Here is a 12,066-nt window from a genome sequence, read left to right as displayed (position 1 = left end):
TAAAGAGGACTAGGCTAGGTGCAGAGATATTAGATAATGTGAAATAGGAGTCATTTCTTCATATATGCATTTGGGGCTATTTAAGTAGTTATTCTCTTTTGAAGTGCTACATGCAAACCAAATTTGAGCAGCATTTAATTTAGAGGAGGAGACAAGCTAGACATACTGCACTACAGAGAGGTGAAAAAATCATTAGTTCCACTCTTAAGGGCAATAAAGTGCAATAGGAGAGAATGAGCCTCTGTCGATCATATAGATGTACTCACTGGAGGACTGATACTTCCCCACAAGGCTTTACCAACAGTTTCTGGGAAAACCTGGATCCATGTTAAGACAGCACAATTTAGTTCTATCATGCAATTTAATAAGATGGTGTCACCAACATCAATCACAGAATTCTATCGAGAAGCGGAGGCAGACTAGTCTTAGTTTTCTGCTTCCATTTAGCCCTGAAGACCAATGCTTTGGTTACTGAGTGGATCAATTTACCATGGCACAGCAGCAAGTTACCGAAAGGTTGCAGCCAGTGGAAACGGTTTGATGAGCTAGAAGCGATGAAAGGTACAGGAAGAGAAAACTCCAGCCACAAGGGTAAATACAAGTACAACTAGTAAAAAACCCACTGAAATAAAGTTTTCCGCAATGTTGGCTTCAGTCTCTACTGGACAAACTATGGATGAGCAAGGTACTTAAACGCAGCATTGTCAACATTAGGTACAAGTTAGCAATTAAAAGCTTTTTTAATGTATTGGTCCCATCCAATCAGGGAAAATCCAATATCAAAAACTCTTATCACGCCACTTCTTTGAAAGGACCTCAACCCATTATGATCGTAATATTTTAAACTTAACCCATTAGCGATGAATGATGTACGTTCAGCAATGGTAAACACTGTAGGTAACCCTTTGAAACAAAGAAAGTTAGAACAGAAACAATGAGCAGTGCCAAACTTTGAATGATGGACTATGCCCAAACGATTTACATAAAGTCCAAAATGTTTTTTGTTTAATTCAGAAGCTTGACAGGCCTTAAAAGAATACCATAAGTAGAAATTTACATAAGATCAAATGCTTCATCTCATGTCCGTATGCAGTAGCAGTACACCTTTCTTATTTCATTGGGAATATGTTGTCTTCTGGGAGTTCAACATCTATCTTGAGAGCATCCTGCATCAGCTGTCCTTGCAATTCCAAAAGTCTCCCACAACAACCATACAACCGAAACGTGCAGTGTAGATACTATTGGTGGTCTGTCAGTTGCAGGTAGGAGTATCTTCTCGTACGAGCAGGAAAATTGCGCACATCAATACCCTGCTCTCCAGAAAAGACCATAACAGAATTAGATTGTCAAAGAAAAGGTCAAGTCCCTCATTCTAGTAAGGATTATTTCCGTAGGAACATAATGTAGCTTTTAGAGGGGAGTACAGTGAAAAGTCCAAGCACAAATATAGATCTGCTTTATAACGCTAGTGCTCAGTACAGATACTATTCTTTAGAGTACACATTTTAGCGCAATAGTCTCCCTCGCCATGGCATTGGGTTACATTCTAATCTTGTTGGTAGGTGCAAAAGGCAGCCTAACGTGTGCGTGCCAGCCAGCAACAGGGAGTCAACCATTCAGCTATACATCTAAGTGTTCTTGATCTTTAGTGCATTTAACTCAGTTGGTACAAAGAGGGCATTCAGCTATGGGTGTCCTCTCTATTCCAAAATACAAGTATAGGTAGGGGTACCTGTTAAAGCTATTTTTCTAAGGAGAAATTTTACCGGGGGGAAACCGGATTGGTTTGAACATTTTAACTCCGATTGAACTGAAAACTCCCAAACGATGCTCGACTGAGACAGCGGACACGCAATCAAGAATTGCAGGGCTCTTCCGTTATCTCCTGCATGAAACTGCTTTTAAGAATACTCTGTGGGCCCTGCTGGTAATACAGGCCTGAAATTTCTATAGCAAGTACAACGAATTGTGGGCTTCTTTTGAACCACATTTTCAAGGGCCTGAATTCACATATCTGGAGCACATAGTGAAAGAACGGGATTTTGAAGACAAAATACATACTTTTTTTTAATATCAAAGGAAAACAAGCATTGGTATAGTCAACAGGTCTCGCCTTTGGGACCTTATTGGTGTTTTGCCAGACCTATTGGAAAAGAGCTGAAGCTTACTCCAACCACACCTAAAAACTGGGACTCGCAATTACTCAAGATGTTTTGAGAGGGAGTGGAGAGTTTAAGCGTAACTTAAAACGTCAAAAAGAAATCTCCAAAAGCAGCCATTTTCTGACACACAAAAGAAAAAGCCCTGTCTAAAAACTTCTTCAACTGAGCAATAGAAACTACAGCCTCTAACTTCACACTTCCCATCTACCAAACCAGCAGTGCTGGGGAAGAACAATTATTGGTTTTTGGGGAAGTGGTGTAAAGAGTAGTGGTCAAAGCCATGTAGTTTCTTGGCGCTAATCAGAAGGAATCTGCATACTAAAGTGCTGTTCTGTGGAGATGCAGAGGTACACATTGAGTACTGCCTTTGAAATGGTCGGCTGCCCACACTATTGTAAACTACCATGATGCGCCGCCCCCCATTCTTTTCCCTTTCAGAGAAGAGTGCATATAAGCTAGCTGCTGCATGCCGCGGCTTAGTGAAATTACAATGTATCAAAGCAGCCATCGACTCCTACCCTCGCCTTCATCCAGCTATTGTTCAGAAGGTCACATGACCTCTTACCTTTGTGGTACAGCGTTCTGCCATTTGCCAGAGCCTAGGTACAGTGGGCTATAAGTGGGATGAAAAAACTAGTGGTGTTTCAAAGGGGCATGGCCGGTGTAATTAAGGGCGTGGCTTAAAACACAAGCTAAAAATCTGGGTTTAGCATAGTGTGCTGCCAGACTGGTATTTTGACGTTTCAGTCATTGCATCCAGATATATGATAACAAGCGTAACGTTATACCTACAACAAGCGAGGACTATTAGCTTTGTCAATGGTGGTTAGTTGCATAAAATAAATAAGCAACAACTGTCACGGCACCCGCGATTTAGTAAAGCATGGGTGCCGGGATTATAGCAAAAGTAAAGAAATACATGTTTTTTTCTATTTCTTTACTTTTGCTATAATCGTGGCACCTGCCCTTTACTTTTACCATTAAAAGTAAAGCACGGGTGTCGCGATTATTGCAAAAGTAAAGAAATAGAAAAAAACATATATTTCTTTACTTTTGCTCCAATCGCGGCACCGGCGCTTTACTTAATGGTAAAGCGCCTGTGCCGTGATTATAGCAAAAGTAAAGAACAAGCAAATAGTGCGGGCGAAAGTGATCGCGAGCAAGGCGGCCAGGGGGAAAGACAGATGACTGCTTCGCGCAAGCTTGAGGCCGCCAAAAGCCTGTGGTGGCACTGTGAATACCCGCTTACAAAATGTCTCTCCAAGCAGCGCATGCGCTGGCTCAGGCGAGACCTAGAAAGACTTGATGAACTTGGCCTGCTGTACTCAGGAAGTGTTTGGCGTCTTTCAAATACTGAAATTGCTGGAAAATCCAGGTAATTTGAGGTTGAGTGAGGAACATGATCAAGTCTAGAGATAAGAGTGGTGAAGCTTCTCTTTTCCCCTGGAAACAACGGTCACCAGTTACTGCTTGTAAACAGACTCACTTTAGCACTGTAGAGGGTAACCGAACACAGTGCTCTGGAGAATTGCAGGTTTCCCTTATAGCTGTCCGTGTTAGCAATTATGGAATCATGTGGCTATCTCAGAAAAATGAGGCAATGGATCCACTGCGGGCATAACCTCCTTCTCATTTATACAGTCTGTGTACTTTGATTGCAGCCTACAATGGACCTAAAGATAAAAACTGGAAAATGAGACAGGAGAAACGGGTCCGAAAAGGTAAAACACCTTTTACATAGATGTAAAGTCCAACCTCAGCATGCCAATTCATATAAATAAAAATAAAAAATAAATCAATGGGCTGGGTGGTTCCAGCTTTAATTTTTACTCGAGGGTTCCAAGTTTTTCAGGGCTTGTGGGTACAAGTTGACTAAGTTGGACATATATTTGAATTGTTGTTCTGAGCCATTTGACTTGGTTATGTTTAAGGATGTTTTTCCTTATTGGAAGTTGAAATGGGCTGATCTTCCGGTTCTAAGCACCACTTTGAGCTATTATTAATTCTTCCCACTGAGGTGTTAGGTGCTATAGTGTACTGCCCCAACCCTTTTTGTGTAAAATTGTCCAGAGATGTGAAATGTGTAGGGAAAGCAGTCCATAGACTGAGAGCGCAAGAAATCACATGTTCACCTCATGGCATACGGAAGGAAAAGAAAACAAAGTTGTTCGCTGAAGGTAAGCAGTGAAAAGATACAAGTCCTCCAATCGGAAAGTTTGGTACAGATGCTATGCTTCCACATAATGGAAATACACAAGAAGAGGAAGGAAAGCCATCAAGTAAGAAGCAACCAAACAAAGGAGGCTAACATGAATATCACCAAAGAAAAGCAATGAGAATAACCAAAGCCCACTGTAAGGATTGCACACAATAAGTATTTTGACATCAATAGCTGAGTAGGTAAGACCTAAAAAATGCTGCCAGAGGGTTACATTTACAAGACTTCAGAATCCACGTCCACAATGCCAATGTTTTATTGAGTATGCTTAACCTCATTCTTAGTGAACGGCCTATGAAAAACTATTTTCCACTTGTGCATGAGGATGAAACAACTTCAAAAAGGAACATACGGATTAACAGAAAAAGGTTTTCCTCGGGTAGAAAAGGAAAAGGACTTACATCTTCTGTGTCTTTCACCCGTAATATCTGTTCTCGAAGGTCTTGGAGATCATTAAACGTGGATTGTGCTGTGATAGAGTACACTAGTGCAAACCCCTGGCCGTTCTTCATGTACAGATCTCTCATTGCAGTGAATTGCTCCTGAAAGAGAAGACAAACAATGAGCAAAGAGAAAACTGGTTGAAAAAAAGAAGTTTGTTAAAGCTTTATAATTCATTATGAAAATTAATGGAATAAGATATAAACCCTCTGCTCACGCTCCATCTGGAAAACAGAACTCTAAGAGACATACCTATACATTTATGAGAGAAAATAAGTGCTATGCAGTGTGCAGCAAAACGTCAATATTTAATATGGCGTACAGACTACAGAGCTTTTGACCCCATTAACCGTAGGAGATATAGGTGAGATTGGAGGAAGCCAATGCCTGCGTGCCCTCTATCATCCTAGCAGACAAGGGAGCAGAAGGCGAGATAGGACTGGTGTGAACTAAGTCCATTTAGCACCTTATCAGAAGGGCAATATGGATGGTCTAGTATCACCATGTGTGCAGGAAACCTTTTGCAAGTGCCTACCAAGCCTAGTGGAACTTCAGACCTACAACGTATCTAACTGTTTTAGTTCTGTTTACCTACATGTTTAGGGAAAAAAGGGCAGGAAAGCGTGGGATCAAGAAAAGTTTTTGGGAAAAACTACACTAATAATTTAGACAGAGGTCACTTTCACATGGAGCTATAATAGTTAAAAAATTAAAGGGTAACACCTGTAACTGTACTCAACTTTCAAAGTAATTTTATTTTACTTCCATGTACCTTACTACAACTGTCTTCCTCCCTACTCCACTCAAACCAGACTGATGAGCGTATCTGTACACATTTTTCTCATACTTTGTCAATGGAAGCGTATCTACAATCTAACTGAAGATATATTTCAAACAACTTATCTCTGTAAATATCGTATGAACACCTATGAGTGACATTTGTAAACTCATAAGACTTTATTTTTCCATTAGCTGTACTTTTGATTCTTTTCTCCACTGCATTTTGTAACTCAACGGTCTGAGTCTCTGGTTGCCATTTAAAGCAATCAGATGCCTTGGCCGCAAAATATAAAATGAAATAAGAACAAATAACTTGTATTTGTACAGATGCAGTGACCGTCAAATCGTAAGGACATCAGAATTCCACAGTACGTAAGTGGTAGTTCATACCCCCGGCCTATATCAAGTGAAAAACACTTTATTTCATAACTATACAACTAGGCACAGTGTATACACAAGCTACGTGTGTGTGTGTTACATGCGAGCGCTGCATTCTTTCTCTGCACTCGTGTATGGGGTTTGTCTTTTTTGGTGTTGTTCAAACTAGACACAAGCGTAATGCTCGAACGCTCGTTTCCATTTCATATAATGCCACAGGGGTGGGGTGGTGTCAGCGCGCTTGGGGCATCCTGGTATTGTAACGGTTGTTTATTCGTTACTTGGATGATATAATTCACACCTGTAAGAAATAAACTTGAACTCATTTTTGGATATATGTGCAGTATGACTTTTCCACACTGGAGACGATCGGGGCACATATCCTGTGTTTATCCTAGTCACTGTCTTTCTTGTTTTAATTTTTTGGAGCTACAGAATGGCTATTGAAGCTCAAGGAGGACGTTGCTTTTGGTTGGGTAACGGTTCAAGTTTCCGAATCCGAGCTGTTGTATTGGCTGGAAGGTATTCTCTTGCTCGCTATAGGTTTCTCTGGATTTACTACTCTCCACAGCTTTTCTCAGATTTGGAAGTTTCGATGGCTGCTATTGGTTAGGTCTTTCAACACAGACACTAATAAAGTTCCAGTCGCATGTACTGCCAGCATAACGTCCAGTCTGGTTCCAGTAATTTCACCCTGTGATGCGCACACAAGTACACTGCGTATCTTTGTCTTTTGGAAAGGAGCAGTGTATTCTTTCCTTCCACTAGATTCTATATGGAGTGCGGCAGTAGGTTACACTTGTGCAAAGTGGATTACAATGAATGTACATCCTGAAGTAAGACTCTAGATGTGTGCATCTCCATTTAACTCTGTGCCTCTTACTTTCTCTTCTCTCTGAAATTTCTAGTTGGAATTTGTATCTTACTGTGCTGTGGCATTACGTCTGGAATTGTTTCAACCCACCATTTCTCACGATGCAAGGAGAAAAACCCTGGATTTAGACACACGAGGCATATGTGAAGTTTTAGAAGGGGAGTTATGTGAACCTGATAGAAAACTGGCATTAATAAAACATTGCTTAGAGGGCATTGGCTTAAAAGAATTCAAGAATTTACTAGTTTAAGTGAATAAGGGGAATGACTCATACCAATATGCGTCTAAACAGTTATCTTGATGGTATGTCAAAAAACGAATGTGGTTCTTCCTATTTTATTCTAGGAAAGCGACACAGATGAGTTGTTTAAAAGATATGTTTCTACACTCAGATCATTAGCAGTGACTTGTGACTTCAAGCGCATCACTTATGAGCAGGTTTTGAGGGATCAAATCCTTATGCGAACCAACAAGATGATACAGAAAAGACCATGGAAAACATCTGACATGTCTCTTAATGCTGCGATCGAGATAGATAAAGCCATCGAACATTCTGAAAACTTCGTGCAAGAAATTAGAGGCAATGAGAAAACGTAGGTGCATGTTGTAGCAAAGGAGGGAGATCTGGTTAAGCCGCCTATGGCTAAAAAGTGAAATAACGCAGAAGCTAGATGCGAGAACAAAAGGGCAAAAACCAGATGGGAAAAATAATATTCTTAGTTTCAGATGTGTTAGTAGTTTCCATTTGAAAAATTCAAGAGCATGTCCGACACAGATAAAGTCAGTTCCAGATGTAACAAAAAGGGGCATTTTGCTAAAGTTTGTAGATCAGTCCCTAGGAGGGTAAACCCAACACAAAGTTATGAGGAGTTTATTTCCACCAGATGGCACTCCTGGTGAGTACACAGGACACGAGATTCAAGTGATGTTTTTTTTTTTGGCCCAACATACAGTTTCTGATGTGTAGTATGTTTGGGAAATTGTATGTGGTTAATGCCGATCAATCTTTGTTGGGTTGGCCACAGCAAGAGAAACCTGGTATTAAGTTGGATCCTTAGGCTGAACCTCCTGTTTATTTCATTGAAGTATCTAATAGTATCAGCAGTGATATACATTTGGGGGATGATTCCGATTGGGGGATGATTCTGTGAAAAACTTGAAACACACATTTCCAGAACGTTTTACAAATAAACTGGGGGTATACCAGGGCATTAAACATCGTATTAGATTGCATGAAAAAAAATGTTCCTTCACGTCACAGGGTAAGAAATGTACAGATGTCATATAGGAACAAATTGAACAACACGTTACAGGATAGGTGTGAAATGGGCCTCAATTCGTTAGTAAACACATTGCAAATTGTTTGGATAAGTGGAGAGTTGTTCACAAAAGGATTGCTGTGTTCCATCCTGAAGCTAATGGATAGATTGAGAGATGTAACCGTGTGGTTAAAGAGGCTGTTCAACTGTCTGAAGAGGGGTCGGAGTTGGAAGAATGCTTTGCAGTCTATGCTACTAGCTTATACTACTTCTCCTAAGTCCATTACCTCAGTGAGTCCTTGAGAAGTCGCAAACCGGGTACTAAGTTAGTGCCATGGTGGTTGAAGAATAAGAAGGTAATACAAGGTTACATTGTTGAACTAAATTTCAAGGATATGCAGACTAAAATGGAAGCTTGTAAAGCTAAGATGAAAGACTATTTGCAGAAAAGAGAAGGGGTAGTAGGAAGACAAGTGGGTGATATGATGAGTCTAAAGAAGGGTAGTAGGTGAGCAGGGGGTTTGCTAACTGGTCTGACCCGGTACGGTCATTGAAGTCTTCAAGAATGCTCTGCATGTGGGTGGTGGTGCGGTATAGAATAGCAGTAGAGTGTCATTGTTCAGGGGTAGAATAGGGCCGGCTGACAATCATGCCACCAATGTTTTTTTGGATGTCCCGGAGGATGGTCACTCCAAGAACTCTTGCACAGGTGAGTCTTCAGGAAGCACAGTAGGGATGTAATTAAAGATAGACTTGTGTATGGAGTTTCTATCTCCTTTGGTGTTCAAAGTAGACGGGAAACATCATTTACAACGAAGTCTTTTCCACGCATGACGTTTTCAACGTACCACTTACCCCGCAAACGACGAGGGTGCCTTCCACGACCGTCTTCACCACGAAAGTGGTATTCCTTTTGGTCGTCCTGCTTGCAAGTTCTGCGTGGCTTTGGGGGTTTGGGGGGCTCTCCCTCCCATAAAAAAAAAAAAAAAAAACGAGCAGGCTACATACAATAAAAAAACGCAATACAGTGTCAATAAAAAGTAAAAGAAAAGAGCCGTACCAAAGACGTGGCGTGTACGTCATAATTGTAGTCCTTTTTTAGTTTTGGTAGACGTGTTTGACGCATATTTCGATGGTGGATGGAAGTAAGAGCTGGTGAACGTAACGTTTTTAAAATGCGATGTTAGAACTTGAGTTCTAAAAAGCAGCGTGGTACAGCCACTTGCGAAGTAAAATTCGCGTGGTAATGCCATGCGGAGTATTTGAATTCGTGGTAAAGACATATATTCAAAGTAGACACTAGCATAATGCTATTATGGTCGTGTCTATTTCATATATTACAGAGGGGGTTAGTGTGCAGTCAGTGCACTTCGGGCATCTTTTGAATACTTGTGGCTGGAGATATATACATGGGTATTGTAACGATTTTTCATTCGTTAACTGAATGCTGTACTTCACACCTGTATGAAACGAACGTGGACAATTTACCTACCAGTGAGTGTCCTCATTTTTGGATATATGTGCAGTAGGTGCTTTCCACAATAATTATACACCCAAGCACTGACACAGAAGTTGACTAAATAGCACATGAACTGAAGTGCCACAAAAAAGATAATCTGATTTTCTTCGTGGTCATTCACTGCTTTCCAATAAGTACTATGAGGCTACAATTGAAAAAACTGCAAAAAGCAAAAGTGACTGTTTGGGATTCACTGCAAAGGCTGCCTTGGTCTAGGAGGATGGAGATTGCACAGTGAAGCTGCCGCACGATATATGACATACAGGAAACCTTTCATTTAGTCAAAATATTATGTAGGCCAAACAATTAGCCAACCACAAGCTTTCAATGGTTCTGCAATTAAATATTGTTAACAATGAGAACATGTATCTAACAAAAAAAGTGAGAACTTACTGTGCCTGCTGTGTCCAGAATCTCCAGCATGCATTGTTGGCCGTCTACTTCAACTTGCTGCAAAAAAATAACCACAGTCTAAATATATTGCAATTTTGCATCATTGTTCCACTTTAGCACACAACCAAAAGAGTAATTACATTGTGCCGGTAGATCTAAAGATAAACCGCTTTTTCTTCCTTAACATGTGATGAAAAGAAGGTATTAGATAGTATACAGATATTAGATAGTAGCTGGTACCTTACATGCCTTACCCAGATCGAAACCCAATGCTGCCCAACTCAATTTTACGAAATTAGCACCAAAAATAATGACAACAAAAAAGGTAATGAGGGCAAAGAAAAAAGAAAAAAAGCTCATGATTTCCTGCTAAGCAACAGAAGCTGCCCCATTATGGATGAATGTATACGGAAGACACCCACGTCCAAACTTAGATTTATTACGATTATACAGTCCAGAAGCTGTGCCCTCTGAACAGTTAACTTTAAGCACTTATCACGGACAGCTCCTTTAATTTCTGTGCTGGATAATGGGACATCAACTTTATTAGTAAACGTAGCCACAGCAGATAGTGCTATTTGGGAAGGGTTTCATTTTCCCCCGGCATAGGAGGAAAACATGAGGGGAGAACAAGCATTGGCAAAGCCAACATTTCTCACCTACTTGAGATCGATTGGCTATATCAATGTTTTATCAACATAGCTGAAGTACAAGAAAGCGATAGGACAGCCAATGCGGGCTGTTTCATAGCACTTTAAAAAACATTTTCAACCATGCTGCACTGCAGCTGTGCAGCAGGGCTAAAACACATTGATGAAGTCAAATAGCTCTTGCCTAAGCAAGAGCAATTTGACTTTGCCAATGTATATTTTTGATTGCGGGATGGTGTGGGTGGGACGAAGCAAGCAACAATGGGCGGGAGGAGCAAGCAACAACAAGGCAGAGCACCACAGTTAATAAAGTTGGAACATAGGTGCTATGACTTGGCCAGCGTTGACTGAGTCATAGTGCAATTTTTTTTTTTATTTTACTCAAAATAAAGACCTTTTGGAATGAAATAGGCAAAAGCCAAAGCACGTGGCAACCCAGAGACAGCCTATATTGCATACCTTACCACCTGCAGACCAATCAAGCCAAGAGCTCAAAGGAAGAAAAACTGAGCAATAAGTTGGATTGTGAGATGGCGCAGTCTCATTGCATGGAACAAAACAGTTTCCTGTGTATGCCGGACACCTTATCACATTTAGGAGGTTTCTTTGAAAAGCAAAGCCCTAAACACCAGCTCTCATTGTACAGACGAGAAGAGGGGAAAAAACATAAGTCAAACAAGCAATAAATGGGGCAAGCAACAATGTGGGAGCGGCACGAGGCAAGTTAACATGCAAGCAACAACACAGGAGGAGGAAGCAGTAAAGATGGGCAACCAAGAAGGGGAAAAAAGAATAAAACAATCTCGATATCAGCTCGAGAAGTGGGAGGACACTAATCCAATATCAAGCAATCAGTCCTTGGTACATGCTCCACGAAAGGAAGAACCAAACAAAGAGAAAGTAAAACTCGCATATGCTAACCAATCAGGAGCCAGCACATAAGAGTGACAATGAAGCCAACAAATGGTAAGCAAAAGGCGGGCTCATTCATGTTGACAAACATTTCGCAAGGGACAGCGCATGCGCTGCCTCAGGCAAGTTCCCAATAAAGATGTCTGAACTAGCACCAAGATACTGAAAGCACTGGTGCACACTACCTCCTGTGAGTTGCACGAGAGAGGCGAGGCGAAGCAAGGCAAGGCGGAGCCACCCAAGTTTGCCAAGAAGAAGCTGCTCCTGCTTCCGAGCCCCGTTTCGGACTGTCAGAGGTCGGTTCACCAGCGGTCCCATCGGACCTTGCGCATTGGACTCAATGCCTGTCTTCGCAAAGGATCTGTGTGCTTCTGTGAGCAGGGGTAAACAGCACTGCGAGTGTGGCTCCCCTCAGAAGGCATGGCGGTCCCTAAAAGGCGGTGTGGTTATGCAGCGCGCAGCCTGCGGCCTCGTGTCAGA

The 12,066-nt window shown here is 41.3% G+C and overlaps 1 protein-coding gene across 2 annotated transcripts in view; it reads right to left on the bottom strand.

Moving 5' to 3' along the window:
- Nucleotides 1-10,078, bottom strand: part of LOC147668326 (ras-related protein Rap-1A) — a 91,549-nt gene extending 81,471 nt beyond the window's left edge. For both annotated transcript variants that reach the window (XM_086948597.1, XM_086948598.1), the window contains exons 1-2: nt 10,025-10,078; nt 4,782-4,922 (exon numbers count right to left, since the gene is read on the bottom strand). In XM_086948597.1, the coding sequence (XP_086804723.1) occupies nt 4,782-4,922; nt 10,025-10,054 (171 nt within the window). In that variant the 5' untranslated portion in view covers nt 10,055-10,078. The remainder of the gene's footprint in view (nt 1-4,781; nt 4,923-10,024) is intronic.
- Nucleotides 10,079-12,066: the final 1,988 nt, after the last annotated feature.

The sequence above is a fragment of the Lissotriton vulgaris genome, unplaced genomic scaffold (genome assembly GCF_964263255.1).
Source record: "Lissotriton vulgaris unplaced genomic scaffold, aLisVul1.2 SCAFFOLD_2795, whole genome shotgun sequence".
Taxonomy (NCBI): Eukaryota; Metazoa; Chordata; class Amphibia; order Caudata; family Salamandridae; genus Lissotriton; species Lissotriton vulgaris.
Note: the sequence above shows the minus strand (reverse complement) of the source record. Positions and strands in the feature narration are given on the sequence as shown.